The sequence below is a fragment of the Cyanistes caeruleus genome, chromosome 24, assembly GCF_971803275.1.
Source record: "Cyanistes caeruleus chromosome 24, bCyaCae1.hap1.1, whole genome shotgun sequence".
In the NCBI taxonomy this organism is placed as follows: domain Eukaryota; kingdom Metazoa; phylum Chordata; class Aves; order Passeriformes; family Paridae; genus Cyanistes; species Cyanistes caeruleus.
In genome coordinates this window covers 1,513,133-1,537,875 of record NC_141724.1, presented here as the reverse complement: position 1 = coordinate 1,537,875, position 24,743 = coordinate 1,513,133, and the positions used below count along the sequence as shown (strand labels likewise).

The following is a 24,743-nucleotide window of genomic DNA, read 5'->3' as shown; positions in this document are numbered from 1 at the left end:
TGCTCCGGGAGGTGAAGATCCTCATTATCTTATAATTATCTTATAATTAATTATCTTACCATTATCTCATTCCTGCTCTTCTCCACAGTGGCCCTGGGCCCCTCGGGCACGTACAGCTCCAACAGCCCCGCCAGCCCCCTGAGCTCTGCCAGCCTCACCAGCCCCCTGAGCCCCTTCTCCCTCATCTCCGGCTCCCAGGGATCACCCACCAAGCCCGGCCCTGGCGAGGTCAGTGACCCTGGCTGTTCCCTCTTGGCCACCAGTGGGGGATTGGGGGCTGCTGGCCACCGGGCACGGAGCTGCCTCCCCTCGTGGCTCTGCTGGGAGCACGGTTTTGGTGACGTGGATGGGCCCTGGTGTCACCCGGTGACTTTGGGCTCCATGCTCCTTGCAGAGCTGTGGGTCTGGAGGGACAGGACTTGCTCAGCTCCAGTTTTTTTCCAGGAGCAGCTCCTGGTGCCACCGCAGCAGCTCTGAGTGCCCTCACCCAGGGCTGCTGTCACCTCCACGCACAGGACATCTGTTTAGGGCATAATTTGGGAACTCCCCAGCTCCAGAGGTGTCCCCAAGAGCTGCCAAGAACCCTTGGGCAGCCCCCAAGCCCTGCCTGGCCCTGGGGACGAGTCGCAGGATGTGGGACAGCCAGGGGGACACCCCGGAGTCACCCCCTCCTCCATCCCTTTCTCCAGGACGCTCCCGCCGTGTTTCACCTCATTCTCTCTTTTCTAACTCTCTGTTCCTTCTCTGCTCTCACGCCTCCCGCTCCTGCCCGCCCCAGGAACCAGGCCCGCCTCGACCTCCCCTCCCCAAGTCCTACGTCCCCCTGGAGTCTCCTCCGGCCGTTCCTCCGCTCCCCAGCGAGAGCCGCCTCTGGCCCTACCCTGCCTCCCCTTCCTGGCACCAAGGAGAGGCCAAGCGGGGACAGGTACCGAACCCTGCGGGGTCTTCCTCCTCCTCCTCCTCCTCCTCCTCGTGACACGGAAGGCGCTGGGATGAGGCAGGAGCCGGAGCTTCCCGCCCCAAATCCACAAGGATGGCGTGGAGGTGGCGCTTGGCACGGGGACAGCTCTGCGAGCTGCAGCCCTGCCACCCCTCCGGTGTCCCCAGCAGGTCACCACGGCCTGTGCGCGCTCAGGACAGGGATTGTCCCCTCCTCCTCCTCCTCCTCCTCCCCCTGGGGAGGTTGTCCCTGGTTGTCCCCTCTGCTTTGCTCTGCCCTTGCCTCTGTCGCTGTCCTTCCGTGTCACTGCTCCCCACAGGGAATTCTTGGTGCCACCTCGGCTGTGTGGGGGACACGGGTGACACGAGCGTCCTCACAGCCGAGGGTTGGGATGGGTGACTGTGGAAAAGCAGCGGCTGCGCCGAGCTGGGAAGGGACATGGTGCCAGCTCAGGTGGCACTTCCAGCTGCCATGGGTGACACTTCCAGCCACTGTGGGTGACACTTCCAGCCACGAGTGGCACTTCCAGCCACCGTGGGTGACACTTCCAGCTGCCATGGGTGGCACAGCGGTGGCTGTATGTGGATCCAGAGGTGTCATGTGCATGCAGGGGGACACATGGGGCTGCTGTCACAGCCCTCTGTCACCCCAGCAGTTCCTGGACTGTTCCCATGGGATGCCAGAGGGGGAGGACCCCAAAAATGTCCCTTTGCTGCCTCTCATGTCCATGTGTGACCCCATGGGCACGGGAGCCCAGCACAAAGCCAGGATGTCCCTGTCCCTCAGCTCCTGGCGGCCGTGGAGGGATTGTCACCCTGTAAGAACCTTTGTCCCTTCCTGTGGGGACAGTGGTGGGGACAGCCCAGCCCTGGCAGATGGGACATAGCAGGGACAAGAGCAGAGCCCCTTCAACCCCTGTCCCCACAGTTTCGGGGTGCTCTGGTCCCACCTGGCTGCTGTCCGTGTGTCCATGGTGTGCTTGTCACCCCGAGAGCAGCGGGTGTCCCCTGTCCGTGTGTCCATGCTGTCACCCCGAGAGCAGCGGGTGTCCCCTGTCCGTGTGTCCATGCTGTCACCTCGAGAGCAGCGGGTGTCCCCAGGCAGATCGTGCCCCCCCGCAGGACTGGGGCTCACTGGGGACCTTTTCCCCCCTCCACAGCCCAAACCAGGCTTCGAGCAGAGCAAGAAGGAGCCCCCCCGGCCGAGCCCCCCCGGCCCCGCGCCCGAGGCGCTCCCGCAGAGCCGGCCCGAGCAGGACGGGGACAAACAAGCGGCTCTCAACAAGGGTACGGCACTGGGGACACCCCGCAGGACCCCGGGGGTGGCACCGGGACCCTGCCCCGCCTCATCCCGGCATTGTGCTCTCCCCCGCAGTGGGAATCGTCCCCCCCAGGACCAAGTCTCCGGCGGAGGACGAGGCGGTGCCCAGGAGGAACGGCCTGGCCAACGGGCTGGGCTCCCGGGTAGGGCTCGGCTGGAGGGGCCGGGGGCTCGGCTGGGGGGTCTGGGTGAGCCCAGCGGGGCTCTGCTGCAGCCTGAGGACAGGAGCCTGTGGCTGTGTGGCTCCGTGTGTCAACATCCACCTCCTGGAGACCCCCAGACTGAATTCAGCACCTTCCCTGCTCCCGGGAGTGACATCCCGGGAGCGACATCCTGGGAATGACATCCCGGGAGTGACATCCTGGGAATGACATCCCGGGAGTGACATCCCGGGAGTGACATCCTGGGAGTGACAATCCTGGGAGTGACAGCGGCTCCCGGCAGAGGGGGGTGGCACTGTGAGGATGCGGCCGGCCACCAGTGGGTGACCGTGGGGCTGGGACTCGTCCCCAGGAGAGACCCAAGAGCGCCGTGTTCGCCACCGAGACCAAGGTGAAGATGAGCGTGGAGGAGCAGATCGACCGCATGAAGCGGCACCAGAGCGGCTCCATGAAGGAGAAGCGGCGCAGCCTGCAGCTCCCCAGCCCCCAGCAGCTCCCCGGCCCCCAGCCCGACCCCCCCGGCACCAAAACCCCCGCTTCCTACAAGGTGGTGAGTCCCTGAGCGCGGCCGGGGGAGCGGCGGGGACACCGCGGGGTGGCACAGGGGACAACGCGCCCGCCCGCTCCGTGGGGACGCTGAGCGGGACGCGGTCCCTCGCAGGTGCGGCGACACCGCAGCATCCACGAGGTGGACATCTCGGACCTGGAGGCCGCGCTGCGCTCCGACGAGCCGGGCAAGGTGTACGAGACGCCGCAGGAGGAGATCGCCCGGCTGCGCAAGATGGAGCTGGAGCCGCAGCACTACGACGTGGACATCAACAAGGAGGTGAGGACGGGATGTCCCCGAGTGTCCCTCAGTGCGGTCACAGCGTCCTCCGGCCTCGGGCAGCATCCTGGAGCTGTGTCCAGGCAGGGTTTGGGGGTGGCACAGGGCACTTCCTCAGCTCGGCCCACTGTCCCCAGCTGTCCACGCCGGACAAAGTCCTGATCCCTGAGCGCTACGTGGAGCTGGAGCCGGAATCGCCCCTCAGCCCCGAGGAGATGAAGGAGAAGCAGAAGAAGGTGGAAAGGATCAAGACCCTCATTGCCAAATCCAGGTGAGGCTGCAGCACCGACACCAGCCGTGCCAGGGGTCATCCTGAGGGGAACTGACCACCCACCTCCACCCCTTCCCTGGCCATTCCGAGACCACCCACCCACCTCCACCCCTTCCCCGTCCATCCCAGGGCACCACCCCTCTCCACCCTTCCCATCCCACCCCGGGGGTCCTGGCGGGGGTGCTGACCCCAGGTGCCGTTCCCAGCCTGCAGAACGTCATCCCCCTGGGCGAGGGGGAGGTGGACACCCCCCAGGACCCTGAGATGCAGCTGCAGGAGCAGGAGAAGAGGATCGAGATCTCGTGTGCCCTGGCTGCCGAGGCCTCGCGCCGTGGCCGGATGCTGTCGGGTGAGGAATGGGGGGGCTTGGAGGGGCAGGTCCTGCAGATCCCTGGGAGACTGAGGTGCCAAGGGGGCAGGAGGGGGAAGGCAGGTGCGGATTTGGCAGCATGGCAAGGGGTCAGCGAGCAGGAGAGGGGTCAGCCTTGGGTGATGCCAACAGCTCCTGCCCGCCCCGAGATCCCGGGATGGAGCAGCAATTCCAGCCGGGCACAGCTTCCAGAGCCTGGTCGGGAGCGTTTGCGAGGGTGGGAGCGCCTGGCGGGGTGACAGGAGGGTGGCATGCGATGGCTTCAAGTGGCACGGCGCGGCTGAGCAAGCACGGTGGCACCCCGCGCAGGGAGGCTGTGGCGGCATCCCATGGCCAGGGAATTGTGGTGTCACCCCTTGCCGGAGGGGTTGTGGTGGCATGGGCTGGCACCTTGTGGCCACGCATGGCGATGCTGGGGCGGGGGGATGCTGGTGGCGCGCCGTGCCCAGGTGAGCGTGGTGACATCGTGTAGCCGGCTGCCCGCGGTGCCACAGCGTGCCTTGTCCATGAGGAGCCCGGCCGGGAGCTCACGTGTGCGTGCTGTGCCCAGCTGTGGCTCTGTCCTGCCAGCTGTGACTGTGCCCTGCCAGCTGTGGCTCTGTCCTTCTGCCAGCTGTGACTGTGCCCTGCCAGCTGTGGCTCTGCCCTGCCAGTTATGCCTGCCTGTCCTGCCCAGATGTGGCTTTGTCCTTCTGCCAGCTGTGGTTTTGTCCTTCCTGCCCAGCTGTGCCTGCCTGTCCTGCCCGGCTGTGGATCTACCCTGCCAGCTGTGCCTGTGCCCTGCCAGCTGTGGCTCTGTCCTTCTGCCAGCTGTGGCTCTGTCCTTCTGCCAGCTGTGGCTCTGTCCTGCCAGCTGTGCCTGTGCCCTGCCAGCTGTGCCTCCGTCCAGCTGTGACTCTGCCCTACCCATGCTTGTTTCCCCCCTTCCCTCCCTCCCTGCCCCTGCCCTCTCCCCGCTGCCCTCTCCCCGCTGCCCGCGTCCTTCACGCCCCTCTCCCGTTTCTCCTTTCCAGCTCAGTGCGCTACCCCCAGCCCTCCCACCTCCCCAGCCTCCCCGACTCCACCGACCAACCCCCTCTCGTCCGAGCCGCCCCGGGCCGCCGACAGCAGCCACCTCATGCGGGTGTGAGCCTGTGACGTAAGCACCTCTTCTCTCTGACGTCATCCCCTCGCTGCCACGTCAGCCCCGGCTCCTCCATGGACCGAGTGTCCCCAAGGCCAAGGGGACGTGAAGGGTGGAAAAAGGGGGGGCCAAGCATGAAAATCGAGGGGTGTGGGGGTGTCAGAGCCTCCCTGGGCCGAAATCCCCGCCGCGATTTCCACGGGGGGGTGGGCGCAGGGTGGAGCCCCCCCAGCTCAGCCCCCCTGTTCCCCCCCACCCCAGCTCAAGCCCTGGCTGCTGCCGGCGCCATCAAGTTCCACGGGGCCACCTTTTAGTCCCCTCCGGCGGTGACACCGGACCTCTCGCCACCGTCCTCGGTTCTCCCGGACCCCCTTCCCTCCCTGCGGCGGCGACACCACCGGGAGGTGCGGCACCGACGGGAGCCCCCGTCCCAAGGAGACGGGTGGCGGCTGGGGGTTGTCCCCAAGGAGCCCCCAGGGCTGTCAGCGGCCACAGGGACACACCTGGACAGCTGTGACAGCGGCCACCGGCCCAGCGGCGAGCGCAGGACTCCTGGCACGGCCCCCCGAGGTCTGTGAAGGGGCTCTTGGCGTGGGGACCCGCCTGTCCCCGCCACGGGTGGTGCTCCCACCTTCCAGCGGAGCTGGGTGCTCCTCCCCGGCCCCTCGGGCGCCCTTTCCCTTCCCTGAGCTCTGATCCCGATTTTGGAACCCGTCTGTGCCACCACTGCTGGCTCAGCCGGAGGAAGAAGGGGACAGGACGGGTGGAGGTGGCTCCGGGGGGACACGGAGGTGCCCAGGGCGCCCCAAGGGCTCTCCGAGAGCGGGGTGGGAGCCCTGGGCAGGGATGGGGACGTTGGATGGGAGCAGAGCAGGGAATTGGGGCGCCAGGTGGGATAACGGAGCTGTGGGGTCGGCAAGGACCCCCCTCTGGGGGGTGAGGAAGGTGCTGAGGAGGGGTTTGGGGACAGCAGGGTCACCTGGGCTGCCCCCGTCCCGCTGTCACCCTCCAAAAATCCCTTCCCGCGGCTCTCCAGCCCCTTCCAGCGGTTCGGATCTCCTGTAGCAAATTCCCCTTTTCTTTATCATCCTGGCGGGTGGGATAAAAGCAGAATCCCTGGAAGGATGTGAGGGTGGCAGGGAGGACGGAGCCAGGAGCTGGATCCCAAATCCCAAATCCCATCCGTCCCTCCTGGCCCGATCCCAAACCCCCCCCCAGGACCTCCCTGCATCCCAATCCCAACTTAGCAATACTTGTAGGATCCCTGGAGCCCTAAATCCCGCTTCCCCAGCCTCCCTCAGCCCCTTTAGCTCATAAAGCTGGCCCTTTATTTTGCTATTTACATGCCTTAATATATGTTTGATGGAAATTCTACATTTATAATATATATCTATATTTGGTTTTCCTCTTCTTTTCCCGGGAAAAAAAAGCTCGTGATGAGCTCTCTCTTCTCCGCAGGATTTGTTGGCGCCAGCCCTGCCAACAACAACAACAAAAAAAAGATTCTTTGCCAGTTTATCAGAGGGGGGAGGAAATAATAATAATAATAAAAATAAAAAATAAAAAATAAAAAAAAGAAGGAAAAAAAAAAGGAAAAAAAACCTATTTAAAAATATATATCTATTTTTTCTGCTTTTATTAAAAGCAAATTTATTTAAAATAAAATATACAGAGACTGTAAGTTTGAAGAGAGGATGAGTTTATTTTCCCTGTGTCCCCTCTCGGGTCACTGGGGCAGACCCCCCCCCTTACTCTGGGGACACCTTGGGGACATCCCGGGGTGGCTGTGGGGCAGCAATTCCCATCTCCAGGATCCAGAGAGGATGAGGAGCATCCCAAAGCTCCCATCCCACCCTTCCCAAAGCCACGGGCTGCTGTCCCCAGGGCGTGACCCGACTGCGATTTTATCTTATTTTAAATAATAATAATAATAAAAGGAAACCTTAATTAATTAATTTTATTTTGGTTATTATTTTTCATAAACACTTCATAAAGCAGTGACTTGTTAACCCGGGAAGGATTTGCATCGGGAGGAAATAAATCTATTTATGCATTCGGGGAGGGTGGGACGGGAGGGATTTGGTTTTCTGGGATATTTTCCTAGCGGTAGAGAAATAAAAATATCTATGAAAAAACAATGTTTTCCTGTTTGTTTTCTTTTCCTGGGGTGAGTTTTGATATGGATTTTAATGTTGGGTTGGAGAAGCAGGGGGTGCTGGAGCTCCAGAGGCAGCGCCTCCTCCCTCTCCCTGTTTTTTTGGGATTTGTTTTCCCACCGGGGTTGGTTTTGGTGCTTGTGAAGGGATAAAATTCCTATCCCGGGGCTGTCTGTGGGGTAAATTTTGGGAATGGCTGGGTTTGGGTGGCTCTGGGGTGACAGAGGTGACACGGGGACCCTGTGCTGGCTTTGGGGGAGCCGGTATTCCCACACCTACCAGGAAATCCCGGGAACCTCGGCATTCCCAAAACCCTGCCATGGAGCAGCCTGGGATCCATGGGATCCATGGGAATGCACGTGGACTCCTGGGGACACTGCAGGGACCTCTGCCGTCCCCTCAGTGCCACTCGGCCACCCCAAGGAAGCCACAATCTCCCTGTTTTTCTCTATTTTAGGGATCCATCCCATCCCTTCCCATCCCAGTCAACTCATTCCACCATGAGCCACCATGTCCCCCTGAAGCCACCATGTCCCTTTTGGAGCCACCATGTCCCTTTTGGAGCCACTGTGTCCCCTCCAGAGCCACCATGTCCCTACAGAACCATCATGCCCCTCTGGAGCCACCGTGTCCCCCCTGCAGCCACCATGTCCCTTTTGGAGCCACCATGTCCCCTGAGGCCACCATGTCCCCTGAAGCCACCGTGTGTCCCCTGAAGCCCCTGTGTGTCCTCTGAGGCCACCATGTGTCCCCTGAAGCCACCGTGTGTCCCCTGAAGTCCCCGTGTGTCCCCTGAAGCCACCATGTGTCCCCTGAAGCCACCGTGTGTCCCCTGAAGCCCCCGTGTGTCCCCTGAAGCCACCGTGTGTCCCCTGAAGCCCCTGTGTGTCCCCTGAGGCTACCATGTGTCCCCTGAAGCCCCCGTGTGTCCCCTGAAGCCACCATGTGTCCCCTGAAACCACCGTGTGTCCCCTGAAGCCACCGTGTGTCCCCTGAAGCCACCGCGTGTCCCCTGAGGCTACCATGTGTCCCCTGAAGCCACCGTGTCCCCTGGCGGTGGCGCCGTGGGCGTTCCTGGGGCCGTTAATGATTCCCAGGATGACGTGGGGACTAAAGGGCTTTTCCAAGGGTCACTCTGGCAGTGGCCCTTGCCCGGCCTCGCCCGGCCCCGTCACCGCCAAGATGGTGTCCCTGAGCGACTTCCAGCGTAAGCAGGCATGGGGTGGCCGTGTCCCGGCGGGAATTCCTGTCCCAGCTGGAATTCCCGTCCTGCGGGATCCGGGAGCTCCGTGGGGACGTTTGGCAGCTCCCAATTCCATCTGGATGGGGTGTTTGGGGCAGGGAGGGGTGGGATGGAGAAGGGGATGGGCTGGGGGTGGGGAGGTTTTCCAGGATCATCCAGGGATCGTCTCCAGCCTTTCCTGGAGGAAAGGGAAAAGGGAAAGGCTGGATGGGGTTTTCCTGGTGATCTATCCTTTGTGGTTCCTGATTTATCCGGTGCCCTCGGGGGTTTCTGGGGCCTCGTCCAGGCCTGGCCTGGGTGCCAAGGCTGTTCCTGAGGTCTGGGGAAAAATCCAAAGGGTATTTTTTGGGAAGGAATGGGATAGGGAGGTGCTGGGAGCCGGGGTGTGGAGCCGAGCCTTTGCCCCTGCTCTCCCGTTTTCCACAGGGATCGGAGTGGGCCTGGTCGGCTTCGGCCTCTTCTTCCTCCTCTTTGGGATCCTCCTGTACTTTGACTCGGTGCTCCTGGCTTTTGGGAACGTGAGTAGGGCCGTGCTGGGCGTCCCCACAGCCGGGACAAGGAGCTGCGCTGACCCTGTCCCCTCCCTCCTCCCAGCTCCTCTTCCTCTCCGGCTTGGTCTTCATCATTGGCTTCCGGAGGACCTTCACCTTCTTCTTCCAGCGGTCCAAGCTGAAGGGCACCAGCTTCTTCTTCGGGGGGCTCATCGTGGTCCTCATGCGGTGGCCGATCCTGGGGATGCTGCTGGAGGCCTACGGATTCATCTCCCTCTTCAGGTGCAGGATGGGATCCTCGGGATGGGATCCTCGGGATGGGATCCTTGGGATGGGATCCTCAGGATGGGATCCTTGGGATGGGATCCTTGGGATGGGATCCTCAGGATGAGATCCTCAGGATGGGATCCTCGGGATGAGATCCTCAGGATGGGATCCTTGGGATGAGATCCTCAGGATGGGATCCTTGGGATGGGATCCTCAGGATGAGATCCCTAGGATGGGATTCTCAGGATGGGATCCTTGGGATGAGATCCCTAGGATGGGATTCTCAGGATGGGATCCTTGGATGGGATCCTCAAGCTGCAGCCTGGGTTTGGAGGATGCTCCCCGGAGCTCAGCAGGGCCTTTTGTGTCCACACAGGAGCTTCTTCCCCGTGGCTTTCGGGTTCCTGGGCTCGCTGGCAAACATCCCCCTGCTGAGCCAGGTGAGAAAGGGCTGGGGACCCCTTGGGACCCTCAATCCCTGGCTGGGATCCATCCCCATGGATTTGCACAGGAAATGCCACTGTGGTGTCCCCAGAGCTGCTCGGGTGAGTTTTTCTACTAACCCTGCTCTGTCCCTGTCGCAGCTCCTGCAGAAAATGGGGGACAGCGGCTCCATGGTGTGACCTGGCCAGCCCTGGGCCGAGCGGCTGCGATGGGACGGGCTGAGAGAGCCCCAGGTCGGGCTGTCCCCAAGAGCTGGTGACTCTCTTGTCCCCAAGACCCTCAGTGCTGGCCAGAGCCACCCCCCAGCAGGGACGGTGTCCCCTCCCTGTCCCACAGAGCTCCTGAGCCAGACTCCAAGGTCTGAGGGCTGTACCAGGCTGGATTCTGGAATTCTTGCAGTTATTTAATATTTTTTTCTGTGAAAGATTTAATTTAATAAAAAAAAAAAGTGTGAGAGCGAGCCCAGACTCAGCTCCTTTCCCATGGCTTAGGGCTTGTCCCAGCACTGCACCTCCCAATGTCACCAGGAGACATCGTGGCCATGGCTGGAGGTGGCAGAGGGTGGCACAGGGACATTCCCATGGCTGGAGATGGCACAGGGACATTCCCATGGCTGGAGATGGCACGGGGACATTCCCATGGCTGAAGATGGCACAGGGACATTCCCATGGCTGGAGATGGCACGGGGACATTCCCATGGCTGGAGGTGGCACGGGGACATTCCCATGGCTGGAGATGGCACAGGGACACTCCCATGGCTGGAGGTGGCACAGGGACACTCCCATGGCTGGAGATGGCACAGGGACACTCCCATGGCTGGAGGTGGCACAGGGACACTCCCATGGCTGGAGATGGCACGGGGACATTCCCGGGGCAGGAGCTCCCCCAGCATCACCTCAGGTGAATTTAAGGGAGTTCTTCCTCCCAGGCTGCCGGAATTCCTCTCCCCAGGAGAGCCGGTTGGATACCTCGGCATCTCCCCGGGCTGCGCTGGATCCCAGCCAGGTTTCCAGCAGCGCTCGGGAGGCTGGAGTTTAATTAAACCCAAAAGCAATCACATCAAAGCTGCTCCCTGCGCAGAGAGCCCTCCTTAACGAGCAGGAATTAATTAACGTCTTGGAGCTGAACCTGTTCCCTCCGGAGCCCGACGGGAGATGGCGGCTCTGTGCCTGTTGTCACCTGGACATCCCCGTTGTCACCTGGCTGCGCCTGTTGTCACCTGCTTGTGCCTGTTGTCACCTGGCCATGCCTGTTGTCAACTGCCTGTGCCCCTTGTCACCTGGCTGTGCTCGTTGTCACCTGGCCATGCCCATTGTCATGTGGTCATGCCTGTTGTCACCTGCCCATACCTGTTGTCACCTGACCGTGCCCGTTGTCAGCTGGCCATGCCTGTTGTCACCTGCCCATACCTGTTGTCACCTGACCGTGCCCGTTGTCAGCTGGCCATGCCTGTTGTCACCTGCCCATACCTGTTGTCACCTGACCGTGCCCGTTGTCACCTGGCCATGCCTGTTGTCACCCGGTAGTGCCTGTTGTCACCTGGCCATGCCTGCTGTCACCTGGCCATGCCTGCTGTCACCTGGCCGTGCCTGTTGTCACCTGGCCGTGCTTGTTGTCACCTGGCTGTGCCTGTTGTCACCTGGCTGTGCCTGTTGTCACCTGGCCATGTCCGTTGTCACCCAGTCATGCCCGTTGTCACCAGCCCAGCTGTGCTCCAGGTGAAACCAGGGCTGGGAGCAGCTCTGGGCTCGTTTGGGCACCCAAATCCCAGCTCCGGGAAGGGGATCCCAGTTCTTGTGTGCTTTGATGGCAGCAGGAAGGGGAAATGAGATTCCTGGCAGGAATTTGGAGGCTCGGAATCTCCTCAGTGCCTCTGTTCCTCTGTTGCTTTGCTCCAGCTGAAAATTCCCAACTTTTCCTGGTGAGGATTCATTTTGAGGCCTCCACCAGGAGGAAGAGGAAGATTCCCAGAGGCAGCGTGTGCAGGATGAGGAGATTCCCGAAGTTTAGGGCTCCCATCCCTGTGGAAGCCACTGTGGAGGAGCAGGAAATGTGCCCAGGTGCTGGGAGGTGCTGTCACCTCTCCCTGCTGGGAAAACCAAACCAAGGATGAGGAGATTCCCTGGATGGCATTGAGTGATCACGGAACCATGGAAGGATTTGGGATTTTAGGGATCTTAAAGCCCATCCCATCCCACTTGGGCCACTTTCCCTTATCCCAGGTTGCTCCAACACTTCCATGGAGCAGCCACAGCTTTTCCAGGCTTGGAATATCCGCAGGGAATGGCTGGGAGCTCCCTCAGCTGGAGCTCCTCTCCAGAAGATTTTTGCTGGGAATGTTTTCCCCCTGGCTCCGTAAATCCTCTCTCTGGCAGGGTTTTGGGTTCAGGCACAAGCTCCGGGTTTGCCCTGACGTCAATCCCCGAATTCCCCTGGTGCCGCTGCGATCCAGAGCCTCCCCTAAGCCCTTCCCAAAAGTTGTTTTTACCCCGGAGCTTTTCGGTCACCCGGAATGAGGATCCTCACGAGCCTCCTGTGTTTTCACAGCCAGTAAAACCCGGGATTAGGAAAGCTGGAAAATGCCAGGGAAGAGCAGAAATTCACCTCCTTTTCTCTGTGCTGCTCCAAAAAAAAATCTCTCAAGAAATCCGAGCTGCTCAGCCAAACTTCCCAGTGATTTTTGTTTGGAGCTGGAAGAGCTAAAAAATTCAGATTTTATTTTAAGGAAAGCACCCACTCAGCTTGACAGGAGAGAGGAACGAATTTATCCATTGGGAAGGCGATTGTTCCTCTCTGGGAAAGGTTTTCCTTCCATTCTCCCTGAAAAACAGGCAGGAAAATGACTGGGGAACAATTCCCTGATATTTCCAGAGGAGCTGCTCTTGATGGGCTCCGTAATCGGATAAAACCCTGGGATTTTGTGGAAAACTGCAGCAGGTTCCTCACATGGATCCACTTCTGCCTTTCCCTGACACCCTGGAATATTCTGTGGTTGAAAATTCAAGTTGAAGGATGTTTTTGGGCTTCTTGGGAAGAGTTCAGGATCTTCCCTGTGAATCTGAAAGGTCGGGAATGAACCCAGTGATGTCCCAGAGCTGTCTGATGTCCCTGTCCCCTTCTCCCCTGTGTCCCTGTCCTTCTAACCCCCCACAAAACCACTTTTCCAGGTTTTTTAAACCTTTTCCATCCCAGCTTTGGCTCCAGGTTGGCAGAGGAGTCTGGGAAATTCCTTTTGGGGGTTTCCTGGCACTGGGAAGGTGTCCCCAGATTCCTGGAGCTGGGACAGCCGCCCCAGTGGCCACCCCAAGGCAGCAGCCCTTGGCTCTCTGGTGGATTTGGGGAAGTCGCTTTTCCCCGTTTCCCATCCAAAGGGGGTTTTGGGACCATCCCAGTGGCAGGGAAGGGTTGTCCCCCATCCCACAGCATTTCCCAGCTTATCCCCCTCTGGATTCCCCGCAGGAGAGAGGTCCAGCCGTGCCTGATGGGACAAAGCCGTGCCCAGAACATCCCAAATCCTCAGGGATCCTGCAGATGTTGGTGCCCTGGATCAGAAGGGGCTGGAAACGTGGGATCCCCACGGCCCCACATCCCGGGACCCCTTTTTCCTTTGAAGTGCTGCCTCCCCCGCGGCTTTTCCAGCGGGGAGCGGAGCTTGGCAAAGCCGGCAGAGCCCGCGGGATGCCCGGGCAGGGATTTATGGCCGCGGGATCCCTGCCAGGCCCTGCGGCTCCTGACCCCGCTCCCTCCCCGCAACCTGTGCAGGGCCACGAGGCTCCCCGGAGTGACGCAGGGACACGGGTCCTGCGTGGGAAAAGACGTCAGGGATGGGGGCAGAGCCCCGTGGGGCTGAGCCCTGGGGTCTGCCGGGGTCAGCAGTGCCCTGGCAGCGAAATCCCACCGGGAATGAGGCGCTGAAGCCCCGGGTTTGAGGGGAAAGTTGTTTGGAGTTTTATGGGGTGTCCCCGGGACTGGGGTGACAAATCCCATGAACGAGAGGGTGATTGTGGGGCTGGGGGTGAATGTGTCCTAGGGGTTCATCCAAGAACATTTTTATTGCCTTTGCAGTCACTTCCCACCGAGATTCCCGAGGTCAGGAGACCCTGGGAGCCACGGGGCTGATCCAGCACCTCCCACCCCGGGCTGGGCACTGCCAGGGGGGGACACGGCGACCTGGGGAGGGGCGGGGGCGCAGCTGGAGGCTCCTGAGGGATTCGAGCAGCGTCTCCCTTCCCAAACGCCAGGATCTGATCCCAAATGGAGCAGCTGTGATGAGTTTGGCGGTTCTCTGCTCCAAGCACCAGCCTTGGTTTAACGGAGCTGGGGCTGGGGGGGCTCCCCAGCACATCCCCCAAAAGGGCAGAGGGGGCGAGGGGGGGTCTTCGCTCGGTGTCTCCATGGCCAACAGGGCCGAGTGTCCCTTGCCGTCCCCATTCCCTTGGGGAGAATCCTGTCATTCCCCTGCAGGTGGAGTTTGGGGACATCTCCTCGGCCAGGATGGCACCCAGACCCGTGCCAGCACCCAGCAGGGATTCGTGTCCCTCACACTCCGTGGAGTGATTCCTCAGCTCCGAGGAACGTGGGATCCCATCTCCCAAATATCCGCAGCTCCCCTTGTCCCATTCCCACTGGGCACGTGGGGGGGGAGGTTCTGGCTGTGCCACCCTCCCTGGGGACTGTCCCAATCTTCCCAGAGTTTTCCATGGCATTCCCAACCTGCCCAAGTTCTCCATGGCATTCCCAACCTGCCCAAGTTCTCCATGGCATTCCCAACCTTCCCAGTGTCCTCCATGGCATTCCCAACCTGCCCAAGTTCTCCATGGCATTCCCAACCTTCCCAGGGCTATCCATGGCATTCCCAACCTTCCCAGGGCTATCCATGGCATTCCCAACCTGCCCAAGTTCTCCATGGCATTCCCAACCTCCCCAGGGTTCTCCATGGCATTCCCAACCTTCCCAGAGTTCTCCATGGCATTCCCAACCTTCCCGGTGCTATCCATGGCATTCCCAACCTCCCCAGAGTTCTCCATGGCATTCCCAACCTTCCCGGTGCTATCCATGGCATTCCCAACCTTCCCAGGGCTATCCATGGCATTCCCAACCTTCCCAGGGCTATCCATGGCATTCCCAACCTGCCCAAGTTCTCCATGGCATTCCCAACCTCCCCAGGGTTCTCCATGGCATTCCCAACCTTCCCGGTGCTATCCATGGCATTCCCAACCTCCCCAGAGTTCTCCATGGCATTCCCAACCTTCCCGGTGTTATCCATGGCATTCCCAGCCCTGCCCCTGCCAGGGGAGGAGAATCCAGCCCGGATGGAGGATCCCGGGCTATAAAAGCTTCCTCCCCGCCGGGATGGGACGGGACGGAGCTGCCGGCACGGGCGGTGACAGCGGGGGACGCGATGGCGGCGGGAGCCAGCCGGAGGCTGCAGCGGTCCCTGCTGCTCCTGGCCCTCACCTGGGGCGCCACTTTTGTCCCCTGGCCAGCCCAGGCTTTGCAGAGGTAGCCCGAGCTCGTGTGGTCCTCACGGGGCTGTCCCACCCTTTTATTCCCGGGGCCGGGTGAGGAGGATGAGGGGCTTTGCTGCTTCATCCCCTTCCTCCTCCTCCTCCTCCTCTCCTGCTCTTCCTCACTCCTCTCCCTCGAGCCCCGCATGGTCACAGTGCTGCTCCACGAGCCCGCGGGGGATTTTCCCAACCTAAAGAATTTGGGAATCCCAAATAACCGGGTTTGGGGCCGGGCTCGGGGTCTGTGGGTGCCGCCCCCACCCACCTGGGGCTCCCCACGCTGGGTGGGCTCGGGCTGGGAGCAGGACCCACGGGGGAGCGGCGGGGAGCTGCTGCCATCTAGAGCCGCCCGGCTGGAGCTCCCGAGGCTGGGAACGCCGCTGGAGGCTGCCGGGGGGCTCGGGGGGGGATCCCCAGCTCTGTGCAATCCCCCCAGGATCGCCCTGCGGAGGATGCCCTCCATCCGCCAGACGCTGCAGGAGATGGGGGTGAAGGTGCGGGAGGTGTTCCCGGAGCTGCGCCGGGGCACACGCGGAGGAGGGGACGGTCCCCGCAACGGGACAGCTCCCACCCTCCTCACCAACTACCTGGATGTGAGTGGAGGGTTTGTCACACCCGATGTCACCCGGTAGCCCCAGCTGGGCTCGGTGCGGGCGCTTTCCCGCCCGAGCTGTGCCCCAGGGATGCTCCCCGTCCCCCCCAGACCCAATATTTCGGCGAGATCAGCATCGGGACCCCCGCGCAGACCTTCAAGGTGGTCTTTGACACGGGCTCGGCCAATCTGTGGGTGCCATCCTACAAGTGCTCCCCCCTCTACAGCGCCTGTGGTGAGTAGGGGGGCACGGCCGGGGCTGGGGGCGACCCCCCAAAACCTCAGCGAGTCCCCTGGGCTGCTCAGAGAGGGCTGGTGGGGGGGTCTCTGTTGGTGTCCAGACCCCTGGCATTGAGGTGGGGTGGGCCCATTACGCCCCGCAGGGGATTTTAGGGGGGACAGAGATGCTCTGTGCCCCTCTGGGATGTCCCTTTTCCCTGTCCTCAGTGTCCCACAGCCGCTACGACTCCTCCAAGTCGCGCACCTACATCGCCAACGGCACCGGCTTCGCCATCCGCTACGGCACCGGCAGCGTCAAAGGCGTCCTCAGCCAGGACATCGTCACGGTGAGCCCTGGCACCCGCGGAATCCCCAAAATCCACACCTGGAACCCACAGGATCCCCAAAATCCACACCTGGAACCCACAGGATCCCCAAAATCCACACCTGGAATCACAGAATCCCCAAAATCCACACCTGAAATCCACCAAATCCCCAAAATCCACACCTGGAACCCACAGGATCCCCAAAATCCACACCTGGAATCCACAGAATCCCCAAAATCCACACCTGGAATCCACAGAATCCCCAAAATCCACACTTAGAACCCACACCATTCCCTAATTCCACACCTGAAATCCACCAAATCCCCAAACCCCACACGCCTGCCTCAGCCAGGAAACATCTGAGGGGTTTTTTTTGGGGGGGGGGGGGATGGAGTGGGGTCCATCCCTTCCCATCGCCCCCCAATCCCCCCCGCGCGATCCCCGCAGGTGTCGGACATCCCGATCATCCAGGTGTTCGCCGAGGCCACGGCGCTGCCCGCCTTCCCCTTCATCTTCGCCAGGTTCGACGGCGTGCTGGGCATGGGCTACCCCGGGCAGGCCATCGACGGCATCACCCCCGTGTTCGACCGCATCCTGGCACAGCAGATCCTGCAGGAGGACGCGTTCTCCGTCTACTACAGCCGGTGGGTGCTGCGGGGGGCTGGGGACACCTTCGGGGGGCTGGGGACACCTTCGGGGGGCTGGGGACACCTTCGGGGGGCTGGGGACACCTGGGGGGAGCAGGGGACAGCCGGGGAGAGCAGGGGACACCTGGGAGGACTGGAGACACCCTCGGGGGCCGGGGACACCCCTGGGGAGTAGGAGACACGCAGGGGGAGCAGGGGTTTGGGGGGTCACAACCGCAGTAGGGATCGGTTTGGGGGTTGGGGTTGGGGGGAGATGGGGATGGGGTGGGGGGAAATGGGGGGAAGGCAGGGGAGGAATGGGGGACCTTGGGGGAGCTGGGGTGGGAAAGAGTGGAGGATCCTGGGGGAGCTGGAGACGAGGGAGTTTGGGATCCTGAAGGAGCTGGACAGGGAAGGAATCAGGGATCCTGGGGGAGGTGGGATGGGAAGGAATGGCGGATCCTGGAAAAGCTGGAGTAGGAAGGAAAGGAGGGTCCTGGAGGAGCTGGGGAAGGAAGGAATGGAGGATCCTGGAAGAGATGGAGAGGGAGGAAGTCTGAGATCGTGAAGGAGCTGGGCTGGGAAGGAATGGGGGATCCTGGAGGAGCTGAGGAGGGAAGGACATGGGGATCCCGGCGGATCGGGAGAGGGAGGAAGTCTGGGATCGTGAAGGAGCTGGGCTGGGAAGGAGTTGGGGATTCTGGTGGAGCTGGGGGAGAATGAGGCACCACAAGAGACAGAGAGGGGTGGACGCAGATCCGGAGCTGCCGGGCAGGGAGTGGTGGCTGCTCCGGTTTGTCACTGTCGCTGCACAGCCACCAGCTCGGGGCTGCAGCCATCCCAGCCTGGAGGGGCTTTGGTGTTTCTACAGGCAACATTTTTTAAAAATCAAAACGCAAAAAAAAAATCTATCTAAAACCCCCTGCACCAGCAGCCAAATCTTCTATTTCTTCCCCCAAACTGCTGAGCTCCTCCCAGTGTCCCCAAACGCACTGGAGCAGTGGGAGCAGGAATTCTGCTCCACACCCCAGCACTCCCCACCGGCCCCAAAAACATCGACCCGGAGCCGTGCAGTGACGGAGAGACCCCAAACACACCCCAAAATCCCACTCGGTGCTGTTGGATCCCGGGGCAGCGCGGTGCCACTGGCGTCCCCTGCGCCTCTGGGTGTCACCTGTGTCCCCTGGGGCCACCTGGAGCCTCACGGAGCCTCCCTCTCTTTGCAGCGCTTCCAAGTAAGAAGATCCAAAGCAGGAGCGCCCTCGAGGCCACCCGCTGCCAGCCCCCCGTGTCCCCCGGGTCCCCTGAGCCCCCTGCCAGCCCCGGGATGTCCTTCCCGGGTCCTGCCGCGTTCCTGACCCCCTTAGGGGCCACCACACCCACCTGGAGCAGCTGTCACCTCCTGTCCCCGCAGGGAAGCAGAGCCTCGTGGCTGGGGCTGCTCCCTCCGGGGCTGGGAATTTTGGGGAAAGGGGAATCGCTTCCTGCCAGGCTGGAAATTTTGGGGAAAGGGGAGTCATTCTGTCTGGATGGGAATTTTGGGGAAAGGAGAATCGCTCCCCTCTGGGCTGGGAATTTTGGGGAAAGGGGAATCGCTCTGGCTGGCTGGGAATTTTGGGGAAAGGGGAATCATTCTGTCTGGATGGGAATTTTGGGGAAAGGGGAATCATTCTGTCTGGATGGGAATTTTGGGGAAAGGGGAATCGCTCTGGCTGGCTGGGATTTTTGGGGAACGGGGAATCACTTCCTGCCAGGCTGGGATTTTTGGGGAAAGGAGAATCGTTTGCTTCTAGGCTGGGAATTTTGGGGAAAGTGGAATGGCTCTGTCTGGCTGGGAATTGTGGGGAAAGTGGAATCGCTCCCGCTGTGTTTGGCACGCCAGGAATTCTCCCCTGAAACCCGGCGGGGAAATCATCCTGGGAGGCAGCGACCCCGCCTATTACACCGGCGACTTCCACTACCTGAACGTCAGCAGGAGCGGCTTCTGGCAGATCAGCATGAAGGGGTGAGGCCGGGGAGAGCCCGGGGATGGCAATCACAAACCACGGCTTTATTTATTTAGGTGGGAAAAGCCTTTGGGGCCATCAAATCCAACATTAGCCCAGCGCTGGCTGCACCCCGTGGCTCCGTGGGGGTGGGATTTCAGGGATTTCAGGGATTTCGGGGATTTCGGGGATTTCGGGGATTTCAGGGATTTCAGGGATGTTTTCCCTCGGCGTTGCTGCCGGATGCTTTGCCCCCATCTGGGGAGGAGCGGGGTGGGCTCCTCCAGCTCCTCCCGGCTCAGCCAGGAGCAGCTGGGAATGCAGAGGGGGTGGCACCGTGGGCTGATTTTCCACTTGGGAGCTGCAGTTGGATGAGTCTCACCCCCGTCAGTCCCGCGGGAGGAGCGGGAGGCGCTGGAACAATCCCGCTTTGTTTAACCCCAAAAAAATCCCCCCAAAAAATAAACCCTGCGCATGATGGAGCTTAAATCCCACATTGGAAAAGCCGGGAGCAGCACACGCCTGGTTGGGGATGGATGTGGCATTCCTGGTGACACCAGGGGACACTCGGGATGGATGTGGCATTCCTGGTGACACCAGGGGACACTCAGGATGGTTGTGACACTCATGTTGACACCAGGGGACACTCGAGATGGATGTGACACTCCTGGTGACACCAGGGGACACTCAGGATGGTTGTGGCATTCCTGGTGACACCAGGGGACACTCGGGATGGATGTGACACTCCCAGGAACACCCTTGGTGACACCAGGGGACACTTGGGATGGATGTGACACTCCTGGTGACACCAGGGGACACTCGGGATGGATGTGACACTCCCGGTGTCACCAGGGGACACTCGGGATGGATGTGACATTCCAGGGGCACCCTTGGTGACACCAGGGGACACTCGGGATGGTTGTGACACTCCTGGTGACACCAGGGGACACTCAGGATGGATGTGACACTCCTGGTGACACCAGGGGACACTCGGGATGGATGTGACACTCCTGGTGACACCAGGGGACACTCGGGATGGATGTGACATTCCAGGGGCACCCTTGGTGACACCGGGGGACACTTGGGATGGATGTGACATTCCTGGTGACACCAGGGGACACTCGGGATGGATGTGACATTCCAGGGGCACCCTTGGTGACACCAGGGGACACTCAGGATGGATGTGACACTCCTGGTGACACCAGGGGACACTTGGGATGGATGTGACATTCCCAGGAACACCCTTGGTGACACCGGGGGACACTTGGGATGGATGTGACACTCCTGGTGACACCAGGGGACACTCGGGATGGATGTGACACTCCCGGTGTCACCAGGGGACACTCGGGATGGATGTGACATTCCCAGTGACACCAGGGGACACTCAGGACCCTCTCTCCTGCTCCAGGGTGTCCGTAGGAGCCGAGATCCTGTTCTGCAGGGAGGGCTGCTCGGTGGCCGTGGACACGGGGGCCTCCTACATCACCGGCCCCGCCGGCCCCGTGTCCGTGCTCATGAAAGCCATCGGGGCCACCGAGGTGGCCGAGGGAGAGGTGAGTGACCGCCAGCCCCACCCCGTGTCCCCACGGGCCACCTGGCCCCGTCCCAGCGCTGTCCCCTGCCCCTGCAGTACGTGGTGGACTGCGAGCAGGTGCCTCAGCTGCCCAACATCTCCTTCCACATGGGAGGGAAGGTTTACGGCCTCAGCGGCCCGGCCTACGTCCTGCGGGTGAGTGTCCTGGATCCCCCAAATCAGCCAGAATCTGCCCCAAAATGACGCTCCTTGTTTCCCCCTCAAAGCCTTTTGTTGGGTGGAGGTGTCCAGGTGAGGCAGGCCGAGCTGTCCCTGCTTCCCGGGGTGGTCTGGGGGGGATTTGGGGTGAGCAGGGACAGGCAGGGATGGTTTTTGCTGGAATTTGGATATCGGGAAAGGCTTCGCACCCCGAGGGTGGGTGGACGCTGGGACAGCGCCAGCCAAGAGTTCACAGAGGGTTTGGACAACACCCCCAGGCACAGGGTGGGATTTTTGGGGTGGTCTGCGCAGGGAAAGGATCCGGTGATCCTCGTTGGGGATATTCCGTGATTCCCGAGGAGGGAACGCGGCGGGTGTGGAGCTGGAGCCCGGTGACACCGGGATCCTCCTCCATCACCCCGCGGCTCCCCTCCTGGCAGCAATCCCAGTACGGGGAGGACGTGTGCGTGGTGGCTTTCTCCGGGCTGGACATTCCCCCTCCGGCCGGTCCCCTCTGGATCCTGGGCGCCACCTTCATCGGTCACTACTACACCAAATTCGACCGGCGCCACAACCGCATCGGCTTCGCCAGCGCCCGCTGAGGGCCTGGGGGGACCCGGGGGGACCCGGGGGGACCCGGGGGGATCCGGAGGGATCCGGGGGTGGAGAACCAGCCCCGAGGAGCTGCCGGAGCCCCGGGAAGCAGCGAGAGAACAGCAGCTCCCTCCCAGCTTTGCCACCTCCTCTCTGTCACTGCAGCGGCTCCCAAACCTCGCCCGCTCCCACTCCCAAACCCCCGCGCTGCTTCCCGGGAGCTTCTCCCGCTGCCGAGAGCTGAGCCTGGAGCGGGGCTGGGAATCCCAGCGGGATCCTGCGGCCGGAGCGGCCCCTCCGGGAGCTTTTGGGATGATGTGCAAGGCCAGGAGCAGCACGCGGTGGTTGAGGGATGGTCCGTGGCTGTTGGTGCCCGAAGCGCGGGGGGGAAATAATCCGTGTTTAATGATAGTTTTAGCCGGTGTTAGCCCCGCCCCTCTTCATGAATTTGATATTAAACAATTTAAAGCAACAGGAGGCTGAGTGTGGGGAGTTGCAGAGAGGGGGATCAGACGCTTTTATTGAGGGGACTGGGCCACAAATGTCCCTGTGCCAGGAGCCACCGCTTGGTTTGGGTCCTTCCAGCCCATCAGGGTGCAGCGCCCTCCCAGCTCCTGCCACCGCAGCTCCTGCGGGCAAATCAAGGGCTCTGCAAAGCTCTTCCTGCAGATGGGACGGTGCCAGGAGCCTTGGGTGTCGCCCTGGGGACAAGGCTGGGGCTGTGCCTCACCTCTGCCGCGGCACTCCGGGGAGGGGACAGTGCCTGCGGGTCACACGGGACGGTGGCTCCTGTCCCAGGACCTGTTTGCATGGAAAAGCAGAGGTTTTTCTCTGCCCTGGACATGGAGATGCCCCTGTGCCGGGGGCCATTCCCAGTTCCAGCCCTGCACCGCGGATCTGAGCGCTCCCCAACGCCGAGGGAACACGGTCCCGCCTCCAGTTTGACCAGTTCGGGTGACTGGGAGCGCCACGATCCTCGGGGAGAGCTGCTCCTGGGGCAGAGCCTGGAGCGAACCAGGATGTCACCATGGAAGAGCAGCCAGCAGGGACCGATGACGGATTCCCAGCGCTGATGAACCCCAAAGAGCTGCCAAATTCCCTCTCGGCTTCAGGGAAATTTGGGATGGGGATGCTGCTGCCGGCACCGAGCCAGCGGCTGCTGTGTGACGCTTCCAGCACCTCCACACACCTCCCAGCCCTTCCTCCAGCCCGGATCCTCATCCCAGCCCTGTTCCCAGCCCGGATCCTCATCCCTGCCCTGTTCCCAGCCCGGATCCTCATCCCAGCCCGGATCCTCATCCCTGCCCCGTTCCCAGCCCGGATCCTCATCCCAGCCCGGATCCTCATCCCTGCCCTGTTCCCAGCCCGGATCCTCATCCCTGCCCCGTTCCCAGCCCGGATCCTCATCCCAACCTGGATCCTCATCCCTGCCCTGTTCCCAGCCCGGATCCTCATCCCTGCCCTGCCCCACAGCAGCCCCAGAGCAGGGAGGATGCGGCTGGGGCGGATGTTTGTCCCCTCCTGGGAGCTTCTCCGCAGCCGTGGAGCGTTTGAAGCTCCTCGTGCTGGGCTGCCCAACCCCGGGGGCTCCCCGGATGGGGAAATTCAGGCTCCTGTGGGTGCGCTGTGGCTTCTTCTGTCACCTCCGACGCCGGCGTGGTGGCAGTGGCTCTTCAGGGCCCAGGGGTGGAGGGAAGGGAAGAATATCTCCCCTCATCCAGCATTTCCTGAGCCGCTCATCAGCACAGGAAACCCCGGGAGCCGGGAAGCAGCGGCAGGGAGGGATGGGACCATCAGGGAAGAGGGAATCTGCTGAAGTCAGGGCTGAAGCTACATCCACAACCTGGATGGGCAGAGATGCTCAGCGAGCGTCTCTCCTTCCTACCGGAGGGAAATCCAGCTTGGAAATTTCTAACCCTCCTCTGCCCTGTTCTCCACAGCCAAGGCTCAGGTCTGGGGAGGACTCGATGAACATCAAGGTGACTTCAGCCCCCATTGCTCCTTCTGCCACATCCCTCGGCTGGAAAACGCTCGGCCTGGCCTAAACCGGGATGTTTTTTTTCCTGGGGCCGGTTCTATTCCAATTCTGAGTTAAAAACCTCCCGGTGCCGCTGCCGGGCCCCTTAAGCCGGCCTATTAACACCTCTAATCGCCTGCTCCAGGGGCAATTTCCCGCTGGATGCGGCAGCCCTGCCTGCGGGGCTCCGCTAGCCCGGATTAGATCGTTCCGGCCGAGCAATTAGGCCACGCTCAGCCCTGCAAAGCGCGGCAGCAATTATGCCCGTCCTATTAACACTGACAGGGCTGGCGCTATTTTTAGAAACACGGGAAACTGCCCGGCGGGGTTTTTGTCCCCCCCGCCTCCCCTTCCTTAAATGATTTTTCCCCAGGTCTCCATGGTCCATTGGGCTGATCTCAGGAACTTTGGAGGGGGCATTCTCCTCTGCCGGCCGTGTGACGCTGTAATTTCCTCTGATAATGAAGCCGCCTCCGGGGGCTCTGCCAGCGGGAAAATCCCTCTCTGTCTTCACCCCCGAAACCTCTTCCCAACCCAGCTGTGAATCCCGATGGAAGCCGGTGCCCGGAGGGTGAGATGGGAGAAGTTATCCCGGGGGGATCCATCCCGCCTGGAGCCCTGGGAGCTGGAGCTCATCCCGTGCGTGGCATCCTCATCTTTTTTAACCCCAAAGGGAGGGAGTGGGGGCTGCGAGGAGCCCCCCGGGATGGCGGAGGGGCTGAGGGGATGGATGGGTGGATGGATGGATGGATGGATGGATGGATGGATGGATGGATGGATGGATGGATGGATGGATGATGGAGGGATGGATGGATGGATGGATGATGGATGATGGATGGATGGATGGATGGATGGATGGATGGATGGATGATGGATGGATGGATGGAGGGATGGATGGAGGGATGGATGGATGGACGGACGGACGGACACTGGGGTACAGGACACCAGCTGCAGGTGCGGCGGGGGCGCTCCCGGTCCCGCTGCGGATCCTCTGGGATGGCTTTGTGCTTCCAGGAATGGATGGGGAAGGTATCCGGGCAGGAGACACCGGCAGCAGGTGCGGAGGGGGGATCTCGGTGCGGGGCGGCTGCTCGGGAGTGGCTGAGGGGCTCCGGGAATGGGTGGGGGAGGCACCGACAGCCGGTGCGGCAGAGCCGGGTCCCGGTCCCGGTGCCGGCCGGGAGGGGCTCCCTTGCCCGGGATGCCGGTGCGGGTCGGGGGTGGATGGAATGCTCCATCCCGGTGCGCACCCACTGCCCAGGCTGCGATCCCGGTCGGGCTGGGGTCCCGGTGCGCGCGGGGTGCGGGTCCCGCCCTTAGAGCGATGCCAGTCCCGGTGGGATGCGGATCCCCCGCACGCGGTGCCGGTGCCGGTAGGATGCGGATCCCCGGTCTGGGAGGTCGGTCCCGGTAGGATGTAGGTCCCCTTCCCCGGGATGCCGGTGCAGGTGGGATGCGGCTGCCTGCCCCCGGTGCCGGTGCCGGTGGGATGCGGGTCCCTGCCCCCGGTGCCGGTGCGATGCGGGTCCCTGC

The 24,743-nt window shown here is 61.8% G+C and overlaps 3 protein-coding genes across 11 annotated transcripts in view; all 3 read left to right on the top strand.

The window, feature by feature from the left end:
* The window catches only part of PLEKHA6 (pleckstrin homology domain containing A6), a 48,491-nt gene extending 41,802 nt beyond the window's left edge, over positions 1-6,689 (top strand). For 6 of the 9 annotated variants that reach the window (XM_086861595.1, XM_086861594.1, XM_086861592.1 and 3 more), the window contains 10 exons: positions 89-228; positions 779-925; positions 2,100-2,226; positions 2,315-2,403; positions 2,774-2,971; positions 3,083-3,247; positions 3,385-3,518; positions 3,725-3,867; positions 4,902-5,026; positions 5,273-6,689. In XM_086861595.1, coding sequence (XP_086717721.1) covers positions 89-228; positions 779-925; positions 2,100-2,226; positions 2,315-2,403; positions 2,774-2,971; positions 3,083-3,247; positions 3,385-3,518; positions 3,725-3,867; positions 4,902-5,017 — 1,259 coding nt within the window. In that variant the 3' untranslated portion in view covers positions 5,018-5,026; positions 5,273-6,689. The remainder of the gene's footprint in view (positions 1-88; positions 229-778; positions 926-2,099; positions 2,227-2,314; positions 2,404-2,773; positions 2,972-3,082; positions 3,248-3,384; positions 3,519-3,724; positions 3,868-4,901; positions 5,027-5,272) is intronic. The other 3 variants (XM_086861597.1, XM_086861599.1, XM_086861598.1) reach the window with 2 other exon arrangements.
* A 1,615-nt stretch (positions 6,690-8,304) lies between these two features.
* On the top strand, positions 8,305-10,072 carry GOLT1A (golgi transport 1A). Its single transcript, XM_023942178.2, has 5 exons — positions 8,305-8,374; positions 8,837-8,928; positions 9,005-9,183; positions 9,545-9,608; positions 9,753-10,072. Exons 1-5 carry the CDS (start codon positions 8,350-8,352, stop codon positions 9,789-9,791), a joined length of 399 nt encoding a protein of 132 aa, XP_023797946.1. The 5' UTR covers positions 8,305-8,349; the 3' UTR covers positions 9,792-10,072.
* A 4,941-nt stretch (positions 10,073-15,013) lies between these two features.
* On the top strand, positions 15,014-21,201 carry REN (renin). The gene is made up of 9 exons (XM_086861833.1): positions 15,014-15,114; positions 15,556-15,712; positions 15,823-15,946; positions 16,159-16,277; positions 16,704-16,909; positions 18,765-18,887; positions 20,276-20,420; positions 20,498-20,596; positions 21,040-21,201. The coding sequence occupies exons 1-9, from the start codon at positions 15,014-15,016 to the stop codon at positions 21,199-21,201; spliced, it is 1,236 nt and encodes a 411-aa protein (XP_086717959.1).
* The last annotated feature ends 3,542 nt before the right edge of the window (positions 21,202-24,743 follow it).